At 40.5% G+C, this 24,522-nt stretch overlaps 2 protein-coding genes across 2 annotated transcripts in view; one reads left to right on the plus strand and one right to left on the minus strand.

Moving 5' to 3' along the window:
- Positions 1 to 511: 511 nt before the first annotated feature.
- LOC141768947 (serine/threonine-protein phosphatase 6 catalytic subunit) lies at positions 512 to 6,914 on the minus strand. The gene is made up of 7 exons (XM_074637489.1): positions 6,803 to 6,914; positions 4,895 to 4,990; positions 4,718 to 4,783; positions 4,468 to 4,609; positions 4,263 to 4,342; positions 2,593 to 2,802; positions 512 to 1,452 (listed from the first exon to the last, which is right to left on the minus strand). Exons 1-7 carry the CDS (start codon positions 6,875 to 6,877, stop codon positions 1,204 to 1,206), a joined length of 918 nt encoding a protein of 305 aa, XP_074493590.1. The 5' UTR covers positions 6,878 to 6,914; the 3' UTR covers positions 512 to 1,203.
- A 1,797-nt stretch (positions 6,915 to 8,711) lies between these two features.
- LOC141768946 (multiple epidermal growth factor-like domains protein 9) overlaps positions 8,712 to 24,522 on the plus strand; it is a 44,175-nt gene continuing 28,364 nt past the window's right edge. The window contains exons 1-2 of the mRNA XM_074637488.1: positions 8,712 to 9,425; positions 15,803 to 16,007. Of these exons, the coding sequence (XP_074493589.1) occupies positions 8,852 to 9,425; positions 15,803 to 16,007 (779 nt within the window). The 5' untranslated portion in view covers positions 8,712 to 8,851. The remainder of the gene's footprint in view (positions 9,426 to 15,802; positions 16,008 to 24,522) is intronic.

Below are 24,522 nucleotides of genomic sequence, written 5' to 3' on the forward strand. Positions count from 1 at the left end.
GACAAACTGATTGTTTTTGCAGTGATGTATAATATATCCATCAGTTAAAAAATGTCCAAATTATTGCTAGACGTGTCCTCAATAATACACAGACTAAACAACCACAACCAAAATGTTCTAGCATTTGTCTGTTATTAATATGCCAAAATTTCCCGTTTATTATAAGATGATAACAGTGGATGCTGGATGTGGACTCATTACAACAATGTTATATGATTATTACATTCTTTAACTTTTGTCCTGCATTTTTAGTAAATTAACCTCAAAATAAACTAACATATTTGTCACTGTGCATTATTTTCTCACTGTGAAGTATACTAAAAAAAAATCACAGGTTTCAAAACAGGTAAAGAACATACCATTCACCTCAGCTTCACCTTAATTTATCATCAGCAGATACTGTTCACCTAAGACTTTGCAATAATCCTACATGGAAGCATTTGTTTTAGCACAAGCTTGAGCTTGAGCCGTTTGAACTGTTCAAACAACATAAATGTAATTGATGTTAAACTTTTTACAATTTTTTGATTTCTTTATTTAAAAACAGTATGGTGACACACAGAAAAAGAATAATTAAAAGAACTGATTCCAAATCTGGAAATCACAGAGAATCTTTTAAGGTACCACAGGCTTAACAATACCAAAATCTCTAACAAATGGATATAGTCTATTTTTACACATTAACTCTCAGGTTTACATGTTTATTCATAAGATCACATGATAACACCAAGTGTATAACTCCATTGAAATTTGTCAGAGATAGTTTTGCGCTTGTGCAGTGCTTTATTATTTAACACCCAGCTTTAATACATTACCATGAAACACTATATATAACATTGCACCTGCTGTTTGCTCAGCAGAGTGAATTTCTATAGTAAAGTAAAATCGCGATTTATAATTAGGAACATTTTTACAAAGGTCAGTTGATTTCTATGTCATTTGAATCCTTCCTCTTAAACATTTCAACAGCACAGCGGTACTGCCGGGCCTTCATTGTAATATCTCAGTGTGATTTAAGCTGCAGAATAATGGCATTGAATGCCAGAGTGGGAATAACAATTGACAGTTGGCACCAAGAATCGCACTGTAAATACTCTAAATGTACAATACAAAATTCACATGAGTTCACGAGTGCTGATGCCACTGTCCCAGTCGGCATCTGTGCACCGAACAAATGGCTGCGTTGTTTTGGTTTTAATGTGCTTACAGGAAATAAGGTGTCGTTGTTCGAGGCGGAATGACCCTTTCAGAGTCGGGCACTGCTCTGAAGAGCTTTGGCTCTCTTGTGTTAGCGTCTTTGAAGACCATGATGGAGGCGATGTTGCCGCAGCGATAGCAGTAGTTCGGAGCCGACCACACTGTGACCAGCTTCTCATCAAACATGAACTTGTAGCCTTCGTGGACAAGTTGATGCGCTCTGCAGATCAGCTTCAGGTTGTTGATGTGAACAAACTGCAGGGTTTTTTTGGAAGATAGAAACAAAAGACGGGGAGAAGGAGAAAAATATGTTGAAAAACTGAAAAACACAGAGAACACACATCGCCTCTTATTTTCTTTGTTGACCCCGAATTAGCCAGAGGTAATTGTCTGTATTTTGAGAACTTTATTTGCTATGTAAAGATATAGTGGAGTAATGTAATCCCAGCTTCTCCTCGCTTTGTTGACATATCTGGGCTGGCCACGCGTTACTTTTAGTGCATAATTGTGCATGTGAGCGTGCCCCACTGGCTAGCTCATGACCGCCGCTCTGCACTGCTCTCATACGGCGGTTACAGCTGATAACGCCGTCCTGACCCACGATGTCATCGTGGAAGTGTAGCAGTATAGAGATACATTGGAATTTGTCATATTAATTAAGTGGACTTTCATTTATGAATTTAAAAATAACAACAAAACACAGCAATTATGACTCTAAATTGCCCGTAGGTGTGAATGTGAGCATGAATGGTCGTCTGTCTCTATGTGTCAGTAGCTATTATTAAATTGGACTGACATCACCACTTTCCCTGCAGCCATGTTTGCTACCAGATGGAAGAAGTCCTCTATGATTGTAGGGCCATGGCTAGACACTTCTGTCCTGTATGGAGTTCAGGAGATATTCTTACATTTCACTAAAAGTAGGCAAAAAGGACAGGTCCAGATATTTAGCCTGCTAGATATCTGGAATGTGTCTGTGCTGATGTGTGCTCGACTGCCGAGCTGCAGTCTGTAGCACCTCAGGAGCACCTCACGCTTGAACCAAAACATGTGGATATGTACAAAGAGATGTAAACCCACCAACGGACTGCATGTTGCAATATGAGACCCTGTGTTACTACCATTCCAGAGCATGCACTGATGCACTGAAAAAGGTCATTTTGCCCATCAGGTGTGCCACAGATTCCGAGTAGTCGTCCCCAATGCCACTCCAATATCAGCCGTGCTATTAACTATATGTCAGAAAAATAAAGTAACACAGGTATGTATTTGCTCCTACTAGTGTCTTTAGGATTTAATCATTGCACTCCTTGCTGCTTTCGTAAATAATATTGATGATCATGTAGGATTTTAACCTTAGTGTACATGTGTATTCATGTATCTCGTTGAAAGTACCTCGTTTGTGACCTTGGCACCAAAGAGCCAGCCAGCTCCTCTGGGGCTGATGGCCCAGGTGTCAACGTCTTCAGGGTCTGACCACACCAGATCACAAAATGCTCCTTTGTGGGGGATCTCCTGGTTCCGCTCAATGGTTCGAATTTGATCTAGAGTTTTTATGTCTGGGGAGAGGCCTCCGTGGACACACAGGATCTGCTCGTCCATCAGCTGACAACAAATAACACAAAAGAGAAGAGTTGGATGAATACTCAAAACAGGCAAAATGGAGTGGAAACCAACTTCTCATGAATATGCAAATAAAAAACTGTCCCACCAAAGAAATGTCATGAGTGTCCCAGTTTTGCTATCTTTGCCATTTTCCTAAGAGCTTAAAAAGTGAACCCAAGTCAAGTCCATCCTGTTATCTACACAAACAACACCACAAAATGAGTGTTTTAAAACAATACTTAATCTAAACAAGATATTAGTCTCTGAACAAATAGTAATGTGGAAATGATGGCCAAGCAGCAGGTAGAGACTGTTCATTTCTTTCACCTAAAGCAGCTCAGAAAGCAGCCTCATCATAGATAACACGTCGATACACTTGAGTATCGCAATATTAAGTTTTGTGATACTGTATTGATTCTGAGAAACACTGTATTGATTCTTAATAAATAGTTGACATGCAAAGATTGGTGGCAGATTCAGACTGCACAAAAAGTAGTGCTATGATGTTGGATGTTACAGAGACTATGATAAATGCAAATGCAGATCCCATTGTTCTGATTGTATAAAAAAGTAAACTTTTTTTCTACTCTGATTGTATGCATATGGTTGTGTGATCTTTATACTACTGTATGACAGTTTTGCAATTACAGAATTTGCTTAAAGGGACTGTTTGTAACTTTGTAAGCGTATAAATGTACCGGGTCGGGACTCGCGTGTGGCCGCTGTACTCTCCTCCTCTGCCTGCCTGCCTTCACTCAGACAGCGCGCGCGTTCTCGCGTACTCTCTCCACCTCTAGACATGAACGCGCGCTCACTCCACACTGCAGAAGAGTTAGTTTAGCTCTAAGAATATCTAGTGAATGTACAGTGGACGTTTGTGCAGAAATAACTGCTGCAGCTCCTCCAGACCAACAGAGGTTTCCCGTGTCTTGTGAAGTGACGGGGCTCTGCAGAGAGTTACTTTATCGTCTCGTTACCGACCAGGTGCCGGTGTCTTCCTGCTCTCTCCGGCTGCGGGCGGAGAGAGCAGGAAGACACTGCGCTGAGGCAGGAAAAGCCAACACTAGGATCAGATCTAAATCATGTTCATGGAGAGACCTTTGTCTGGTCAGCTAACATTACTGCCAAGTAGGTGAAATATAGGGTGATATTGTGCTTTTAGCTGACATGTGTCGCCTCACTGTTTTGAGCGATGCTCGTTCAGGTATATTTAGAGCGAGCAAGCGTGAGCTTGACGCTGACTTTCGTTGATTTCACGGCCACAGGTGTCGCTGTTAAGAAGCATTTCTGAAAGTTACAAATAGTCCCTTTAAAGTATCAAAATAAATTGAATCGTAACCCCTGTAACATGATGTAGTTCAGCTGCTCTGAGGAACTGTCATTTATCAGGTCATATCATCAATATTTCTTTTGAAATGACAATAAATAAACACAAAGACCAACAACACTTCAATACTTACAGCTGCAACTGTTAACATATCAAACACTTTGGTGCAGTAACGCCAGGCATTTGCATTCCCGTACTTGGTCTGGCACTCATCTGTAAGAAAATAAAAGCACTCATTGATTTCAAGCAGAAAGGTGTGATTATAGTCCAGGGAGTGAGATTAGTGACAATGCAGCTGGCCAAAAACTGATCATCACCTGCCATAAATCAAATCTCACCATAAAAGCCATAAACTTGGGTGATCTGTCGGCTCTCGTGGTTTCCACGTAGAAGCGTGATGCGGTCAGGCCATTTGGCTTTCAGCACCAGCAGGTAGGTGAACGTCTCCAAACTGTAATATCCTCGGTCAACAAAGTCACCCTGCAGATGACAGAGGTTTTTTTAACAACACTCTGCTAAAACACCAGTTAAATAGAATGCATTAAGACAAAATGCCTCTCAAGTTCAAACTGATTTCAATGTACAAACCATAAATATGTAATTTGTGTCTGGAACCTGGCCGCCAGTTCGGAAGAGTTCACAAAGATCATAAAACTAAGGCACAAAGAGATACAAATTTAGTGAAGGCATTACATGTTATGTGTACAACAGGCAAATATCAAGTGATGCAACTTGTTCTTTCTGCTTTGAATCCCTGGTTTTTACCTGTCCATGTATGTCACCGCATACTGTTACAGGGGTGGAAACGGGCTGAACGTTGGACTCCTCCAGCAGAAGGTCACACACATAGTCACATAACCTCTGTATAGATGAAACACACAGACATAAGCGATAAGGGTTGAGTCATCATTCAGCACTGGCATTCAATGTTTTTAAATGTGACAACTTTCATGACAGAAATAAATCTTCTTTTTATCAGGGAAAAGTCTGAAACATTACTTTGTCCCCCTGTGGTACCTAGATTTATAAGGTTTTTTTTGCAATTATCAAGACACAGAAACTGGTACATGCTCATGTAGCCTATCTATTGACCAGGTATGCTAAACCATACGCACATTGTCTTTTATGTCATCTTCAGTTAAAGTTATTGTGTCTGATACTGTTATGAGTATAAAAGTATTGTATAGTATTTACAGCATGCTGCAAATGAAAATGCCAAAGACTCTAGATAATAGTGTTTTATACTCAGTACGTCAGTGTGCAGTTGGCATGTGGAAAGAACTATTTATTTGGTGTTTGTGTGTGAAGCTGTGATGCAAAAATATTTTTTTTATAAAAGAGGACCCTAGTTTCAGAAATTGATATGCTAAAAACAACATTTCTGAGACTACTGTACGGCCCTCTTTGTCAAAACTCTACACACAAAACCCGAAACACATATAAGCCTACATAAAATACGAAATATCTTACATCTCTTGCAAAAGCAAACACTTAATTCAAAACTATATAAACTTCTTCTAAAAATAGTATTTCTGACTGGTCAGTAGTTGACACTAACTCTCACTGATTAGAATGTCAAACTGACTGTACTGTGAGTACACCTGCATCTACCTGAACTCATTAAATAAACTCAGAAAAAAAAGTTTGGAAATTTGTGTTTGGTCGATTATTTCTCTGTTGTTACAGTGATTCTCCTGTTGGAATTGAATTGAATTGAATTGAACAGGAGAATTCACTGTTTACCATTGGCAGAGCATTTTGGCAAATTTTTCTTGGGCGCTACCCACATAATCAGCTGTGCTGCTCATCCCACAAATGCATGATCCTTACAAGTTGGACATCATTGCGAAGGTAAATAAACAGGCTTTCCAACCATGTAAAATACAATGCCAATTAGCATTGTAACAACAGAGAAATAATCCACCAAACACAAGTTTCCGAACTTTTTTCCCCCAGTTTATAGCTACTTACAATGGTGCCACATTTACTCTAACATTAGCTGTATTGTTATAATTGCCTACTGATGCTGCCTCTTGGAGGGAGAATGCTTACTAACAAGTCATATTCACATCTTAATTGAGGAGCTTCCAGCTATGGGGAGGTTTTATTAAATAGATAAGCACATTATTCCCTCAACTGTCTGAGCTGACGTTACTTCTTTTACCCTGCAATGTGACATACTAAGACCTTATTATGAGCTATAACGCTGCTGAATGTGTAATCTGTCCACTAGCCTGCAGTCTAACGTTACCAGGTGTGTCTCAGTCTATCTATAAAGGAGAGAAGAGTCTAGGATGGTGTTAAATGCACCAGATATACAGTCCAGACTGGTGATAAACAATCAGCTGTCATCCCACCATCATGACAGTCAACATCAGCAGCTAGCTAGCTCACTATCTGGATATCTGGTCTAATGGCACACCAAGGCAGTTCACTATCATTCCTGCTTCTATAATAACATGTTTATAGTTTAGTTGGACTCGTATTTAGCTATTATTAGCTGAGCTGAACCATTTCTTTGAAGGGTTGTTGACTTCCTGGCCAAGAGATGAGAGTCAGCAGGCTAACGTTACAAGCTAGCGTTAGCTAACAGTTAATGACGCTGTTACAACACACCGTTATAAAGCTCATCATGCGTCTTAATCAACATCATCTCTATAGAGTCACATTTACCTTGAGGTCATTTTCTGGGAGGTATTTACACTGTTTCGCAATCTCTGCATATTTATCCAGATCTAGAGGCGCCATGGTGCCTCCGAGCCAGCTAGTCGTCAAGAGCCACTTCCTGCAACAACAAGAGAGAGTATCATTCTACTGTGACACTAGCGCCACCTGGCGGCCGAGTTAACCAGGGCAGGTGATAGCATCTTCTCATCTGTAGGTGTGACACACATGTTATTGGAAACTTCTGCAACTTCAAATAGATGGAATATACAACGCATATAAGATAAGATAAGATAAGATAAGATGAACCTTTATTAATCCCCGGAGGGAAATTCTGGTGTCAAAGCAGCAACATCAGCAAACAGAGTGAAACACAGGAGAGGTAAAGGTATACAACAATTATAAAAACAATAATAGAGATATAAAAGATACAGAGTGAATGGGTGAACATAGTGTATGCAGTCCGTCAATAAATACATGTAGTATGTACAATAAATAATTGTAATATGTACATATGTGCAGTCTATAAAGTGGTATATAGGATGTGTAAGTAAGTGTAAAGTGCGCCAGTGGTTAGAGTCCAAGATGGTTGCAGATAGTGCATGTTTAAACTTCTTAAAGTCCTCATAGTTCTCATATGGGGGTCAGCCTTGGTTGTGGAGCCTGGACGCTTTGTGTTGTGCCGAAGGGGGATGAGTCTGTGGCTGAAGGTGCTCCTCATCTTGACTAGCTCATCATTGAGGGGGTGGGATATGTCCTCTTTTTTCCCCAATAATAAACATTAAAATGTATATTTGTTGAGGGAGTATTGTTTTGATTGTTCCCACCGGAAGTATTACTGTAATATTGTGTCTGATTTGATTTGTGTAGTTAAATCAGTATGCCAGTTATAATTACCGTGTTTATAATGTTGAGGGTCTCTAATGATGTTCATGACATATATCTACAACTGCATTTTTGGAAATAATACAGATTTGTCGAATAAAAGCAGAATTTAATCAGAACAACATAATACAACACCTCTCTAGGGAGGGAGGGGGGGACAAAGGAGGACGGTCTGCAGGACAGATAATAATGCACACAGTGCACTTTCATAGACTAAGCTACTGGAGTTACCCTGCACTATACTCATTTTTGACAGTCTCTTCTGCACTATATTCACTTTTTAATAGTCGTGTATCACAGGAGGACGGTCTGCAGGACAGATAATAATGCACACAGTGCAGATAATAATGCACACAGTGCACTTTCATAGACTAAGCTACTGGAGTTACCCTGCACTATACTCATTTTTGACAGTCTCTTCTGCACTATATTCAGTTTTAACAGTTTTCTTCATCTCCTTGTATTTTTATATCTTGTATATTTTTTTGTACTTTGTACTTTGCACTACTAACTTTTTTTACTGCCTTTTTACTAACATGTTTTGCACTATGGAACTGTAATGCTGGAAACTTGAATTTCCCTCGGGATCAATAAAGTTACTATCCATCTATCTATCTATCTATCTATCTATCTATCTATCTATCTTTATATCTATCTATATATCTATCTATCCATCCATCTATCTATCATTATATCTAAAAAGTCATAGTATAGTATGTCGAAATAGGTCATAAAATGTTTTAGCGTAGTATGTGGAAAAAAGTCATATAAAAGTCATGGTATGTCGAAAAACGTTAAACAAGTCATACTATAGTATATAAAAAAAAGTAAGAGATGCAGTTTCACATTGTGACCACTAGAGGTCAGTGTACACTGATTATAAACTAACTCCAATAGCTCAAGCGACGCCTGTCCCAACCAGCCAATGAACGAGCGCCGAGGGGGCGTTTCTTCCAACGCTTCCCATTGGCTGAGGAGCACGTCGCTCTCGGGGGGCGTCTTCATGGTAGGCTGCAGAAGAGGTTGTGTGTTGCCTGTGGTTCATAGGGCAACACAAACAGCAAGCAGCGTAGCGCCGCCGGGGACATCAATGGTGGAGTACGCGTCCATTCAGGGAAAGGTCTGACAGAGACCGCTACTCGGGGGGCTTACATGGAGAGCTGAAAGTGAATTATGAGGCTAACGTCCTTAATGATGTACATATCTCCGGTTCTGCTCTTTATTTTGTATGTGTATGTTGGGTTTTCTGACGCTGCACCTCGCATCAGTCCCGACGATGCGTCGCCTGTCTCCTCCAGGAAGCCCGGCTCAGCCTCCGACACCTGGAAGACCTTCAGCACCGACATGCCTCCAACTTTACCCGAGAGACGGTTCGCTCATGGGCCTCTGACCGGACTCACACCGGCGCCTGGCGTTGTTTCTGCCGGCCCGACCACCACCACTGCTAGGTCTATTTCTAAAACTGCAACCACCTTCAAGCCTCCAACAACGAACCCCACCACCACCACTACTGCTAGTACCGGCCCTCATACTGGAGTAATATCAGCCACTAAAGAACAAAAAACGATTTCCAGATCAACCAGCGCTCGCAAAAGATCCACCGATGCACAAACATCACTTTTTGCTCCGGAGAAGACGCTGCAGACCATGGTGTCCATGGTGTCCATGGTGTCCCAGCGCACTGCAAACGATGCCTGGACAGCAGATCATACTGGCGCATCTGTTACCTCAATAGAGAATAGTCAAGGTGAGTAATTACCTTCCAATCAAATAGCTATCAGGGAAAACACTGAAAACAGAAAAAAAGATCATTCAGATTTGTTTTTATCTTTTGTGATCTTTATAAAAATGATGCGTTTTTTTTTAGCACATTCATGTTCAGAAAAAAAAATAGACATCCATGTCTAATTGAGGCTGCAGGGTGGTCGCACGGTGGTTTTTTGACGCAGAGAAGCGAGCGAATAAACCAGATTGCAACAATGGGCAGACCCCTCAGATAGCACGGTGTTACCCCTTAGAATAATCCTGAGATCACCAAATCCAAATCTAAAAAAAAAAAACATGCACACATTTGTCCAATGTGCAGTTTTCCTGTGTAGCCTATTTATAATATTCCATCTTTTATTAGGATGCCATATATTACAGTGGGGCTGGGAAAGGAGGGGGCTATGAGGGGGTGCAAGGTTGATCCTGTTGTTGTTCAGTCAATTTATCCAATCCGTCAGTGCACACAGCATCCACACAAACCCCCGTGATCCTTTTGTGTTAGACCAGACGTGTTTGATATTGACAGGAAATTACAAGAAGCTGCTCAAATGAGCTGTTCATCCTCTCTATTGTTGTTTGCATGGCATACATACACAGAAGAACAAGGCCGTTCAACCAAAATGGCCAGGCAGGCCAAGCCATGAATGAGCAAATGACAGAGGAGGGAGCCCCTCCTCTCACACCTCACACATCCCCAGTGATATCCATGTGGATGTGTTGTTCTCCATCACAACACAGCAGCAGCACACAGGCTGAGGGATCCTGTCTAAAATGGTTCTTTAAATGGTCGGGGGAATTCTGCTGAAGGCAAACGTGTGGATTTCAGAGCACAGAGGACGTCCCCCATGATGTTATTATAGGAGATGTAGTTCATTAAAGCTGGGGTTGGCAATTTTCAAAAAAACGTTTTTATTATATGCTCTGACAAAAAAAAAAAAAAAAAAAATCTGGTGTCCGTGCAGGACTGTAATGAGCCCGTCCAGTCACATTATTCGTTCCGAATTAAATAATTGGATGTGCTGCCCGTGCACTTGTTTCGGGTCACCGCACTCTTCCACAAGCTGCTATAGCTTGACAGCTGTGAGTACTAACTAATAGCCATATTCGTTGTTTACGTTCATTATGATTATGATTATGATTTTTGGGGAGTGGCTTTGGAGAGAGGCCTGAAGGGAAGGGCTGTCGGTGTGGTCGACTTGGCGACTTTCTCGCTAGATTTGGGGACTTTTGGAGCTAGAGCTGCTAGCTGCTTTAATTTGAAAAGAGTTAGCAACTAGAGATGCATTGATACCGATACCGGATCAGATATCAGGCTGATTCTGACTCAAATAGCTGGATCGGATATCGGTGATAATGGGGCCGATCCATTCAATTCAATTCTGTGTTTATATACTATATATTATATATTGGAATTTTAATTCCTGTTTAAGTTTTGACCAATTTCTTGTTGACTTGTAATTCCTGTTAATATTGAAGATTTTTTACCAAGTTGTTGGTGTACAATTTATTGTTTTAACGATAAATAACAACTCACTAAATTCATCTCTATGTATTTATTTGGACTCTAAATTGCCCGTAGGTGTGAATGTGAGCATGAAGCATTAGCCCTGTGATAGTCTGGCGACCTGCAGTGTGTAGAGCTGTCAAGCACCCCCCCCTCTGACCCCCCGTGACCCTGAACAGGATAAGCGGGGAACAGATAATGGATGGGTGGATATATTTATTTGTTACATTTTGTTTTACAAAGTTAAGGAAGCAATGTTTAGGCCAAGCCTGATGTTTCCTTACACATAAAAGAATGATTCAGTCACTTTCACACAGTGAGGCATACAACTTTTTAATTAAACACTGGTATCGGAACGGTTCTTGGTATCGGCCGATACCCAAAGCCCAGGTATCGCTGTCGGTACTGAAAAAGTAGGATCGGTGCATCCCTATTCGCAACACTGGGCTGGGTTTTTTCGGTTGGATAATTTAAAAAATCTAGCGTACTCCTGCTAAGAATACCAACCCTAGTTTTAATTCTTCCTAAACTACATATACTAGAAGTTACATTTTCCATCCATGGCTTCACATGTTGTTCACAAAATCTTTATTTACCCTTACTTTCTATCAAAAGCTCATTATCTTTGAAAATGCCATGTTCTAGTTGTTACTTATTGCCCTCAAGCCAGAACATAAAAAAACCCATAAAATGTGTTTTATTTCATATTCTGACTGATATTGGCCCCTCACATCGGGGGTTCAGTCCAGTCATGTTTTTACTTTGACCCTTTGTTCTCCACACGCTGTACTACTTTACTGTCAGCATTAATCTCAGTGATAGGAGGAGGATTAGTTTTTGGTGTGCTACGGCCATAAATGGCTAGTTTTAATGTTGTAGAAGAAGAAGAAGCAGGAACACAGGGTTCTGATTTGATCTCCGTGGTTTACCCGGTAGCTCAAAATGAGCATCGAGTGGCCGGCTAAAGATATCCAGATGTTCAATGAAATATGTTTAAAGTCTGGTGTGATGCTTGTGAATAGATTTTAACGATGTATTTTATTAGGTGCTGACGTCCTTCTGAACAGTCACATATGACATTTTCTCATTCTGTTTTAATCATTTGTCTTTTTTTTCTTGAAAAAAAAAGCCAAACATTGATCGTTTACAGCTTCTCAGTTGTGAATATTCGCTGCTTTTCGTTGTCTTATGTGACAGTAAACTGAATATGTTTAGGGTTTGGACTGACAAGTGATACAAGGATGTTGGGCTTTAGGGAACTGTTGGCCGTTTTCCACCATTTTTATTGACCGAACGAGAACATTTGGGTCAGTATAGCAGATGAATTGAGCTAAAATGGCGGCGTGTTTAGGTAGTTAATCTGTCAGTGTTATTTATTGGCATACATTCGGGCCCCGAAGTCAAAATGAAATCTGCACCCTTGTGTGAGATCATACATAAAAAGCTTCACCATACCTTATTGAAAGCATCCCCAGGAACCTCAGCCCTGTTCTTTGTTCTAGTGTAAAGGCCACTCACAAAAATATCACGTCAACAAAGGCGTCAGCTGGTTTAAGGCCCCGCCTAGCAACCAATAAACATTATCTCTCAGGGCAGATGTAAGTGTTTTCACATGCATCCATTCCTTTGAAACATCTCTCTACACCTTCTGAATGCTGATAACGTGGTTTGACGCCACCGAAACCAAAATTGAAAGTACAGCAATTGTTTCCATTGCAAGGGCGCCTCCCACCTCTGTTGTTTTCCTCTGCAGCAGCACAGACAGGCGAGCAGTAAATTAGGCAAGAGAAGAGGTTTGAGACATGACTTGTTCTGAACAGCCTGCCGCTGCCCGTGTCTGAATACCAGCCATGCTGTCACACCACTTTACAGACGTCAGATAGATAGGAGAGAGGTGGACTCTGCCTCAGTTTCCCCCTGTCTCTCTCCACTACACACAGGTCCAGTCCAATATACATCAAACCTGTTGTGTGGCTTTACAGATCACCCCACAGGGCCCCTATATCCCACACCTTAGAGGACGCCTCACTGCAGTGTGTGAGGTGATATGCATTCACCGGATCTCACACATTCTCAATCGTTATCGGGGCCGACAGTTCTTCAGTGGACGGCCACTGTAGCAAAGGGCCCGACAGTACACTCCACAGGCTTGCATAACCATGGGCCTTACTTAGTTACATAAAAGTCCAAGCATCACTGAAAGAGGAGATTAATCTGAGTGGGACGCCAGGAAAGGAAAAACTTTCAAATTCAGCTGTCCTTTCCTCTTTATCTGACTGCTAGCTGAGGTACTGTGTGCAATCTGTGGGCATACCGTATATGGAAAACATCTTTATTTTTTCTCTCGCAGCTCTTATCTGTCCGTCTTCTTTGTCTGACTGCCGAGCACAGAATGGAGACATGCTATAGTCAGGCATTCAGTCGTCACTCGCCACACCTAACCTGAGATCAGATGAATAATAGATTGCCACTCTGTACTCTACGGGGTCATCATCTACATGTCTGTCATTATATCCTCTGGTTTGGACCAGTTTGAACTGTGCAAAATCCTTCATTGGCAACACAGCAGCTCAGTTTTACCAGGTTTACCATCCCTTTTTTTTAGACTGACATCAATCTTCACGAGGTGAATTCATCATATACAAAATAACATAAAGTAGTATAGACCTGGAAAAATAATGTGTTTTTTGAACATTAAAGCCTGTTCTAGTAGAAGCCAAAATACAAGTATGAACCTGAAAATGAGCATTTAACGTATGTCCCTTTTAATAATGCTTACAAAGAATTTGTTTATGTACAGTAATAGAAGCAGGGTCATGACTGAAAAGGCTGCTTTTTTAAATTCCTTGATTGGTGAGAGGAGTATGGAGTAGGAAAGTGAATTAGCAACTCACACATGTACTGGGTAGCTCCCAGGGGCCGATGATACAACAAGACTGTGAATGGGCTCGGCAGCTTTAAGTGAATGATAGTGGAGTAGTGGATAGTTGCATTTGACAGCTCTCAGTGTTACTGTTTCTTGGTATGATCAACCCATCTTCCAATGAAATTTCCCTTCCCCCTATGTAATGATGTCTTGATATTGAGTGATTTGTAAACACGTGTCTATGGAACTAATGCTGCAGTTTGTAGTCTGGTAGTGTAATATTGCACTCAAGAGAACTAACATAATGACTTCTTCATTTCCAAACACAGTGCATCACTGTTTCTATTGTGCAAATTCAAAAGGGCAAAAGTAAACCAGCCTGGAGATCACACCAAAACAGGAAATGCTGTATTGAATTTGCCAGGCGTACATTTAGGCATATAGGCTTCTGGGGAGGTAGCTGTGGATAGCTACCGATAGCTACCAAAAGTGCTATCCGTTATGGTTGACGCCCTTCCTTTGTGCCGTAAATCAAGCCTTAATTTTAATAATAATAATAATAATAATATTTAAATTTGCATAGCACTTTTCGAGCTTAAGCACAACGTGTTTTCCAGATTAAAAAATTTAAACTACAGAATGAAAATTTTAAAAAAAAATCAGAAACCCATGTAAGCCCTTGTATGATGAACACAAGAGCAAGCAGCACTGAGCCCATACATAAACAGATGGTGGTACAAGTGCAAAATAAAAAAAAAAATCATATATAATTAAGTAAGATGTGGATAAGAGAAATAAGCTCATTTAAAACAGGTACAATTTAAGTAAAGGAAATAAACACCTATATAAAAAAAGGCAGTTATCTCATATAAGGGAGATAGAATGTCAATTAAAGAACAAACTCTTGAATTTAAAACAGATAAAACTTGCAAAATATTTGGAAGTGCATATAAAAAATACTAAAATGATGACACTAAAACAAGCACAATTTAAATATGTAATGAAAAATAAAACACCATAATAGTTATATATGGGATAATGGAAAAAGAAAACATTGTTAAATGTAGGCCATCTTGTAAAAGTGAGTTTTAAGTAGGCACTGAAAAGCTGCAGTGGAGTCGGCCAATCTCACAGTGAGAGGAAGGCTGTTCCAAAGCTGAGTGGACGTAACCGAAAACGTAAGGTCACCCTTCATTTTCAGTCTGGTCGGTGGAACGGCTAAACGGTTTTGATCAGCCTTTTCACAGGAGATTGTACCCGGTGTTAGACAGAATTGCATAGTGAAAGCGATCCAATCTAAATGTTGATGGTGTCATTGTTCTATAGCCATTACATTGTGCAATCTTAGCTGTAGGGCAATTTAAATATATTAGTAATATATAATATATATGATCAAAATATTCTGCAAACAGAAGTAGACTTACTATGACTACTAATGTCACCAAGGCTTCTGAAACCATGTTACCAAAACAGACTTTGAAACGAGTCTTTATGGCTTGTAGAGACGTGTTTCATGAAAAAAAGAAAGAAAAGAAAATGCTTGTATAGATTGTAGTGAGTCCTTCCAGAATATATATATATATATATATATATATATATATAAATGATTTTAACGATAAATAATTGTTGTCAATCAAATTTGTCTATCACAATGGACTAATTACTTCAGCATTACTTCTATCTTGATTTTTTGATCAGTTATTGGTCAATATGTCAAACAGCCCATATTAGTTAAAATTATTTTGAATGAATAATATTATGATATATATTATAATATTTTGAATTGAATCAATAAAAACAGCTATCACATAAAATCCATATGATATACAATATACAGTATATTATATAAAGTAAAATAAAATGTCAATAACCATATATTGTTCAGACTTGTATTTTACCACTGCTAGTACATCTCATGCAATATTTCCCATTTCTTGTCTCTCACTTTCACTGTGACACCCCCCCACCCCCCTTTTTATCCACCCAGAGAGCCATTGTAACTGCAGCAGCGGTAGCGAGGGGATTTTGGATCCGGACGAGTGTGAGCTGAAGACCGGTCAGTGTTCATGTATGTCGGGCTACACCGGTCTGCAGTGTGAGGACTGCGAGGAGGGACACTTCACCAACGGCACCAGCGGCTGCCTGCCCTGCGCCTGCGACTCCTACGGCGCAGTGAACCCCCTCTGTGACAGGTCAGCCTGCTTTCTTTAATGTTTTCACATGAAGCAACACACACCCTCTGGTAGCCATGTTGGATGTGTATATTTGTTGTGTCAACATACTGTAGCTGAAGAGACATGGCTGATTTCTGTGCTGTGTTTGGCTGGAAAGTGGTCATCTCAGAAGTAATACACTGGATTGAATTTGTATTTTGGTAAAGTTAACTTGTTTGGTAGTTTATAGGCTTTTCACACTGCACAGGAGCTATCCTTAGCCCTGGGCTAAGAGTTGACCCTGGGATAACGTAGTCCCTTTTCACACACACATTGTTGACCCAGGGTTAACTCAAGCCCAGGGCTATACGATCCATACTACACTTCTACTAGCTCTGGGTTAAATTTCTGTTAATCTGGGTTTTTCCTGGCTCAAAATGAGGCTGAGGTGGTACCATCCAGAATTATCTGAGACTGTCTTGGGTGAACCTCGCACCCTCTAGGAGGGATGCCGGGGGCATGTTCCCCCAGAAGAAATTTGTTTTACATTTAAATTGAATGCATCAATCTGGTGCACTTTGAGAGCAAAATTAAGAGGCTAGATCTATTAATAGTCTAGACCTGATCTCTTTTAGACTAGTACTGTACTTAAGTACAATTTTGAGGTACTTGTACTTAACTTGAGTATTTCCATTTATAGTAACGTTATAGCCCACCTCTAATCCACTAGGCTACATCTCAGAGGGAAATATTGTACCTTTAACTTCAATACATTTATTTTTACAATATTAGTTACTAGCTATACTTTGCAGATTCAGATTCTTAATACAAAATATAAAATCAACTAATAAACTATGGTTTATTATTAAGCAGTTTATAATTGTTAAGTATATTAAGTACCATAGTTAAAAGTAGCTCCGCCTTTACCAGCTGCCACATTAAAGTGATGAACACATTAATGCATCAATAATTATAATCCAGTGGTAATATATTTTATTCTGAAATGGGCCATTCTGCATGATGCGTATTTTTATGCTAACACTTTTGTACTTTTAGTTAAGTAACATTTTGAATGCAGAACTTTGTGAGGGGAAAATGAGTATTTTGAGAAGCAAGTTGATATTCCTTGTACATACATCATGTATAATATATTTCATTAAAGCCAGTTTTTGGAGGAACTGCAATTCCAGCTGCACTAGCGTTATCTGCGGCTAGTAGTTGGGTTCCATACACATTTGCTGAGGATCATGTGACGAGATGGAGATAACAAAACTGTCAGGCTGGCAGGCATAAATTAAGAAATAGAATTATGTTTAGGTATTAGCTTGTGGTTGGTTTGGTTATAATGTTAGAATTAGGCATGTGTAGATTTAAAGTTACAGATGGTTAAGGTAATTCAGCTTAATACATTGTTGTGTGTTGTCACATCTGTTTTTGTTTTTGAGTGTTTTACTGAAATATTGCTGCTGACCCAAGACACTGGTAGAACTCGGATTTGATTTGCATCAAAATTATGTGATTGAACTTATGCATGCAAGTGCACGATTGGACAAACAGCAACTTTAATTGTCATGCAAGAGAACACAAGTGTACAAACACTGATTGTTCACCTAGCCTTCATGAGTAAATGAGAACCGAGAACTGGGTGGACCACAGAGGGACTGCAATTTATGGCTGACAGCCCACCACAGCGTTCTGCAGTGTGTGGGAAAAAACAAGACAGCTAATTGTGTCACTGTGATCTAAACTTGGAAACAAATCCTGTTTATCAGACTGCTGTTGAGATTTATTTTGAGCATTAGTGAATATTTTCAGGTATGTCTCATATTTATATAACGTGGTTGTACATGTGCATTGGAATTTCATTACAAAGCCAGACATGTCCTCATGGAAGATATGTGATGTATACCTGCAAAGTGTCTGCAGCTTTTTAAAGGAGTGCTATCTTTAGAAGCAAAAGTGCCGTGGCCTGCCAAGCCCAAACAGACTGTCTGCTGTGAATTAGTGTTTGTTATCTCATGAAGACCGAGACAAGATGTTCTGGGGCTCAGATTTGCTCATGACGTTATGTTCATCATAAGGCCATAGCCCTGCAGAATCCTTATTCTGCCCATTGAGTGAGGAACATCATCCAGCAGGCCTCCCCTGAAGTCAGCAAAATGAACTTCAGACCCTGCTTACTCCTCTATTTCCAAGCCAAAAAACCCACAGCGGACCTTACAGGCAGTTTCTCTCTCCGCAAGTCACAAGAACTGTGACTTGGAAAAGAGGCTGCGTGTGTGGGTTAGGAACGCGGTAAAAATAGCGGCTGTACTTTCTGCCTCTAACCATGAAAAGGAATGCTGCTGCTTTTCAAAAGCTTGACTCGATGTCCAGTGCGTGGAGGATTTGTGTTGTCATGCTCTGAAAAATATACGTCACAGTAGTGCAGGCTTACATAAGCTAAATCATAATAGGTGTAGTCCTTCACTGGAAACACAGAATGTTCTTTCTGTTGTTTATGAAGCCTGAAATGCTGTGTCTAGAGTTCAATGGGATGTGGGTGAAGGTGCAGGCAGGAGGGTTATCTCAAAGCTTTCACACAGTAGCACACCTAATACAGTCCTTCTCAGACAGTCTGAGCCCAGCCTGCCCACTGCTAACCCTGCTAGCCTAGCCTAGCCCCCCCCCCCTCAGAAGCTTATCACTGTGAGTTACACAGATTAGCCAGCTTTCCTGACCCCCAGACTGCTGCTTAAGGTATCTTTCCCATTAAGTAATGAGCAATCCAGCTGAGATGGAGCCAGCAAGTGCTTTTAGTTTTGTCCACTGCTACTGGAACACGATGCAATGACAGTGTAAACGGAACCAATTATATCGTGATTTAGAGCCAACAAGAGCAGAGACACCTTGGCGCTTGAGAAATTTAACACAGTGGGTTTTCACTCTCTTCATCCCGCCAGAGAGATGCCCACTGCGGAGACGAGCTTGTAGATTTCGTGGGAAAAATGCCACATTTAATATATCACGACAACTCGTCATACCTGGTTAAAACCTCCAGGAAATTTCAAATTTTTATCACTAACAGTCCACAATCCATTTAAAGTGGCAGTAGGTAGTTGTATATTTTTGGCATCATTCGGCAAAAATTCCATAATAACCTTTCAGCATATTGTAATTCAAGTGTTCTGAGAGATCACTAGACTTCTGCTCCTCCTCATCGCTCTGTTTTCAGGCTTTAAAAAATCTAGCCCGTGACGGGAGACTTTGACCAATCACAGGTCATTTCAGAGAGAGAGCGTTCCTATTGGCTGTGCTCCGGTCATGTGACCGTTACTTGGCGTTCCTTTAAGCCATCTCAACCTGATCTCAACATGGCTGCCGGGTCACAAACTTTCTCATTTTACAGCTAAACAGTACACTACAAGATGATTCTGAAAACATTTGAGGCGAGAAATAGGCATTACAGTAACATGATATTGATTCATATTTGATCAGTGCTGCCTAGTTTGATCGGAGTTTTGGTCGGATTTCGCGAGTGATTGACAGCTGGCTCTCATAGACGGCAGGTGGACAGCAGACCCCAGATCAGCTCTGACTGCTTGTTTTCCTCCGGTCTGTGAAATCTTGCAGATGCCGTTGGGAGCACTGGAGGACACAGAGGCACATGATTTTTTTCAGGTTACCTGTATCATGTACTACTGTCAGGACCGTTTTATAAAAATAACTTTTTTTAATCATATTTGCTCCAATCTCGCCTACTGCTGCTTTAAGATACTGTAGCTAAACCGATAACTATTAAAACAGTAAACATAAGACATGATGCACGCCTTGGCCAAAAGTATGTGGCCAATGGAACAAAGTATGTGGAAATTTCAACGTTACTGCCATGTTTGATATTTGTTGTTATTGTTGTCAATGTCATTCCAAAATCATACGTAAAAATGTGATTATGTGCCACTGGTTGCTTGACAACCCAATAAATAGTCCGGCATAAAATGGCAAATTGTTGTTTTTTACACTTTTAAACACATTAGATATAACGTGTTAATTATTCAACTACTTGACACGTCATATCTGGATTTTGTTTGGACAGAGCCAGGCTAGCTAAATTAATCTAACCTGCAGCTTGTTAGGAAGTGTTTGCTGAGGCAACATTACTTGACTGCAGTACAATATGTAGCTCCAAGCCAGACAGAGCTCCCTTCTAAAAGGCTCTCTTATGATCTGGATCTGGATTTGTGCGTGACTGTGGTTATGGCATGACTCTGCTACAGGTACTGAGCACTGTTAAAAATGCTCCTTGTATTTTAAGTCACTGTTGTTGTGTGTGTGGTGGCGGTGCATTTGTCTGGATAGTTGGCCAAATATAGATGACATGACATCACGAGGAGATATTTCTAGAATACTTATTTTCAGCTTTAAGACATCAATGTAAACGTCAGAATTCTGCATCAGTTCCTTCTCTCTAGTGCAAATATTGTGCATTCAGCCACATCATACAAGTAGAATCACCCTATCGAAGATACATTTGTTCTCTTATAACCTCAAAGAAGCAGAATGCAGAGAAGCCACAAGACATGTTGTATTTTGAGTAAAGACCATTCAATATCCTCAAACAATGGATTAGGCTTGAACCCACTTTGCATTTGGACTCTACTTTGCCCTCAGATACAGTTATTGTTGAATATGAAGCTGAGGTTGCTAAATGACCCGCTGTGCCCTTTAACAGCATAGATCCCAGAGCATGCATCAGACGAGGAAACAGCCATCTATCAGAACAAACAAGCACCAAGCACATCTGAGGTTGTTGATTAACTCAGCTTTCACAAGAATTGCTGATAATGACGTGACCTGTGTTCACTGGCTCGATGGTGGAGGATCGTCTTTCGCCAACAGCAGTATACAGTGTGTGTGTGTGTGTGTGTGTGTGTGTGTGTGAACTATTAAAGGGCAATGCCCTTAAGGGGAAATGTACTGTGTATCACTATCTGGCAAAGAAAAGCTTGTTGTTATGCATACACTTTACAGTTTTTTGCAATAGCAAAGACTCAAAAACTGGTACTTGTGTGGCACAATTATTGAAACCACTTACTCATGTAGCTTATCTATTGATGCTAAACCAATAGCACATTGTCTGCTTTACACTACACTTACTTTTAAAACTAAAATCCTGTGTGTCGTTTGCTAAACACTGCCACTGAAATACACCACTCAATTATCAATCACCTGCACCCAGAATGCACCTGTGAAAACACCTGTAACCAATTAGATCATTTAGAGATCAGAGCTGAACACTATGACTAGGATTCAGGTTTGCTCTTTAGTGTGCAACAATGGAGGTCAATTTTGGAGACAGAGAGTTAGAGGACTGTTATTGCAATATACTGTATTTTGTTTACAGTACAACACAGTAGCTATGTTCTGTGTGCTTATGGTTTAGCATCAATAGATCGGCTACATGAGTTAGTGGTTGCAATAATTGTGCCACACAAGTACCAGTTTTTGTGTCTTGGCATTTGCAAAAAAAAAAACGAAACAACCCTAATGAGATTTCCTCCTCTTGTTGGCTCATAATTCAACATTCTGCCTGCAGTCCTTCTACAAAATCATGTGATGTAAAAATGGACACACACTGTTGCTCAGTTTTGTTGGGTTAGGTTATGCCAATATTTGTCAAAAGGGCTGTATTAACCACTTATAACATTTGTGTCAGTGCTGGATTTGGGTCAGCTCCTGTGGGCATTGTCTGTAAGGCATGCCTTTTTTACAACACTGTATGGAAGGCACCACGGTCCGTAATGAAATATTGATTTTGGGTGCAGATGTTTCCGCCTCTGCTTCATGTGTCACTGCAGTGGATGCATCATTGCCATCTTTTTATCTTAATTGGCAGGGTCTGTTTGATTTTATTTTATTTGCTGAACAGTAATATGAGTGCAGGGCACAAGAAAATAAAGAATAGAGAAAATGTATACTGAAAAAAAAGCCTGAATTCATCATTTTGCATTTGTTATTTTTGGTAAATATATCTGTAAAATGATTTTAAGGATCAAACACATGGTCTGATAAGCAGGTACAATGAACTGCTCTGCAGTTTTAAACCAAAAATGTAAAGCAGCAGCACCTGTTTTCATTCATGCATTTGATGAAACGTGCGTTGCTGCCTGATCAAGTGGAAGCAGTGAGCTCCTTCTTAGCATCCTGCTGTCTTCAGAAAGCAGCAGTGGACCGCAGGACTGCGGGGGGTGTTAGAGCCACGTGTCTGAGTCCTGACTGATGGCCGCACTCAGGAGACCTCCAGTCAATGCTCAACTGCACAGCCCCCAGCTGTGGCTGGCTGTTCACTGCAGATACACAGATGTACAGGGCTGGTATACTGCCCTTTGACGAAATGCCTCATAGTTATTCATTCATGTTTTTTGTAGGGCTTTCAAAGTTAACGCGACAGTAAAGCATTAACTCAAATTTGTTTTAATGCCACTAATTTCTTTAATGCATTAATGCAACTTGCATTTCTAGGTTGTAGCGGGTTCAGTTTTAAAGCTAGAGTGAAGATACTGGCATCATATGAAACTAGAAAACCTAATGAATCCATTGGTACCATGTCAAACTAGCTTGTCGTGAAGGAGGTTAAATAACGCTCCTAAATAACTAGCATGGCCATTTTCAAAGGGGTCCCTTGACCTCTGATTGTGGCTTTGGGAGGAGTTAACACTGGATCTATTTATTGACCAACAACCGCTCTGTCCAGTGACTGAATGCATCATCTCTAACTGTCTATAAACATACAGAAGGGTTGCTGGTTTGAGCTCTGCTATAACTCTACTATCAACAAAGCCCAACTGACTCTTGAATGGATTTGTGCAAAGCACACTAACAAGATGCAACATGTAAATCAGACCGGTTTCAAATTGTTAAATCCACTCTGGTTGTTCCCCATTGCCTCCAGTCTTCTCCAGGCTAAGACACACTAAGCTTGTACAGGATGCAGAGAAATGAAACTGACCTTTTTCATTTATAATTTTATTTTTCAATAACTTCAGTGCACACTTTCAACACAAAAATTGACACAAAATATTGACTTGTTAATTTGAAGAAGCGCTCAATCAAAACATTAAAACATCAACATTTCTCAAACCTAACTCTAACCCTATATTACATGCACAGTGTTTGAGCTTTCACCACACTCCACAAAACCAGTATTTAATGATAGTAAGCAGATAGAAAACATTCCAGATCTCACCTTTGACAACATGACTCGGAATGTTGTTGGCGTTTCGTCAGAAAACTTTTTCTCTCCTAATTAAGTGGACGTGTCTGCGCTTGTGCTCCGGCCAGCAGAACCTGGCATGACCCAGGACAGTGGAGAAGAGATCACAAGTTCCCCGTTGCTCTGTTGCTTAACACACCCTTTCAGGATTTGCATTCAGCACACCCAGCAATGCAACTAAACCTGTTTGGTGTAGTTCGTTGTCTGTTGTTGCCAAACATGCACCTCTGGTGATCACCTCACTGTCGGAGAGAGGATGTTTTGTGACCGTTTGCTCTTATTTCGACACATGTTACAGCCGATGACCAGCGTTTCTGTGGCAGCCGCAGAATGGGGTTAAGCTTCGTCGCCCATGTAATACTGACCTACTTAACATGCAGATCTGACGCGGAGCGGCTGGGCCAGAGCAGTGAAATCACACCAAAACAATAACAACCCCCCGTCTCCTCCTGGCCAAGACGGCACAAATGAACACCCGGATTACTGATCACTGAGGGAGAAGGTTTCACACCAGCCTCATCTACATACATCCAAGATAACAATCTGTCCTCCAGTAACCCATCTACTATAGCAACAGTGGACCTGCTGGCTTTACATGCTGCACATTAGATGACAAACTGCATTGCCACAGGTCAGCGTCTGACTGACTGACTGACTGCCAGCCAGTCAGAGCAGAGAACAGGCCATGGTGATGCATTAAAGGGACTCTTCTAGCGTGATTTATTTTCCTGCATTGCTCAACTGATTTACATCACATCGGATGGTTTTCCCAGCCTTAATCATATGAGATATTTGTCAGCTTTACGACGGAAAATTTGGCAACTCATGACTTGCAAGCTTTTTTCTCTCTTATTCTTTCTTCATCTTTTTTTTTCATTCCCCTAATGAGAAAAAATAAACTGTAGTTATATGAAATCAAACAATTTTCTGACGCCACTGCAGAGATGTTAATGGTTTTATTTTGTGAGGAAAAACATAAATCAAAGGTAACAGACCATCTGGCCTCACTGGCATGCTGGATGTTGCGTAAAATCCCAGTGGGCAGCAGGTTTTTACTGTGCATTGAATCTTTATCAGCTGATGATAAGCAGTGACAAAAGAAATGATAAACCAGGGCTGCAGTTTACAGTCATTTTCATTATTTATTGATCTGATTATTTTTCTCAATCACTGTACAGAGCTGACGGGAGAGCTAGCCACAGACTTGGCAGCGGAAGTGTAACGTCCTGTTTTCAAAATAAGGTGTTAACAACTCAATACATATATGGAAATAAGATTGATTGGATCATATTCACCTGAGGT

The sequence above is a fragment of the Sebastes fasciatus genome, chromosome 6 (assembly GCF_043250625.1).
Source record: "Sebastes fasciatus isolate fSebFas1 chromosome 6, fSebFas1.pri, whole genome shotgun sequence".
NCBI lineage: Eukaryota > Metazoa > Chordata > Actinopteri > Perciformes > Sebastidae > Sebastes > Sebastes fasciatus.

Bases quoted from the DNA above. Each gene is read 5' to 3' on its own strand.
- LOC141768947 (XM_074637489.1), bottom strand. From the start codon at position 6,877: ATGGCGCCTCTAGATCTGGATAAATATGCAGAGATTGCGAAACAGTGT. The intron at 4,991-6,802 runs GTAAATGTGACT...TCATCTATACAG, and splicing joins TCCCAGAAAATGACCTCAAG to AGGTTATGTGACTATGTGTG. The intron at 4,343-4,467 runs GTGAGATTTGAT...ATTTTCTTACAG, and splicing joins CCAAGTTTATGGCTTTTATG to ATGAGTGCCAGACCAAGTAC.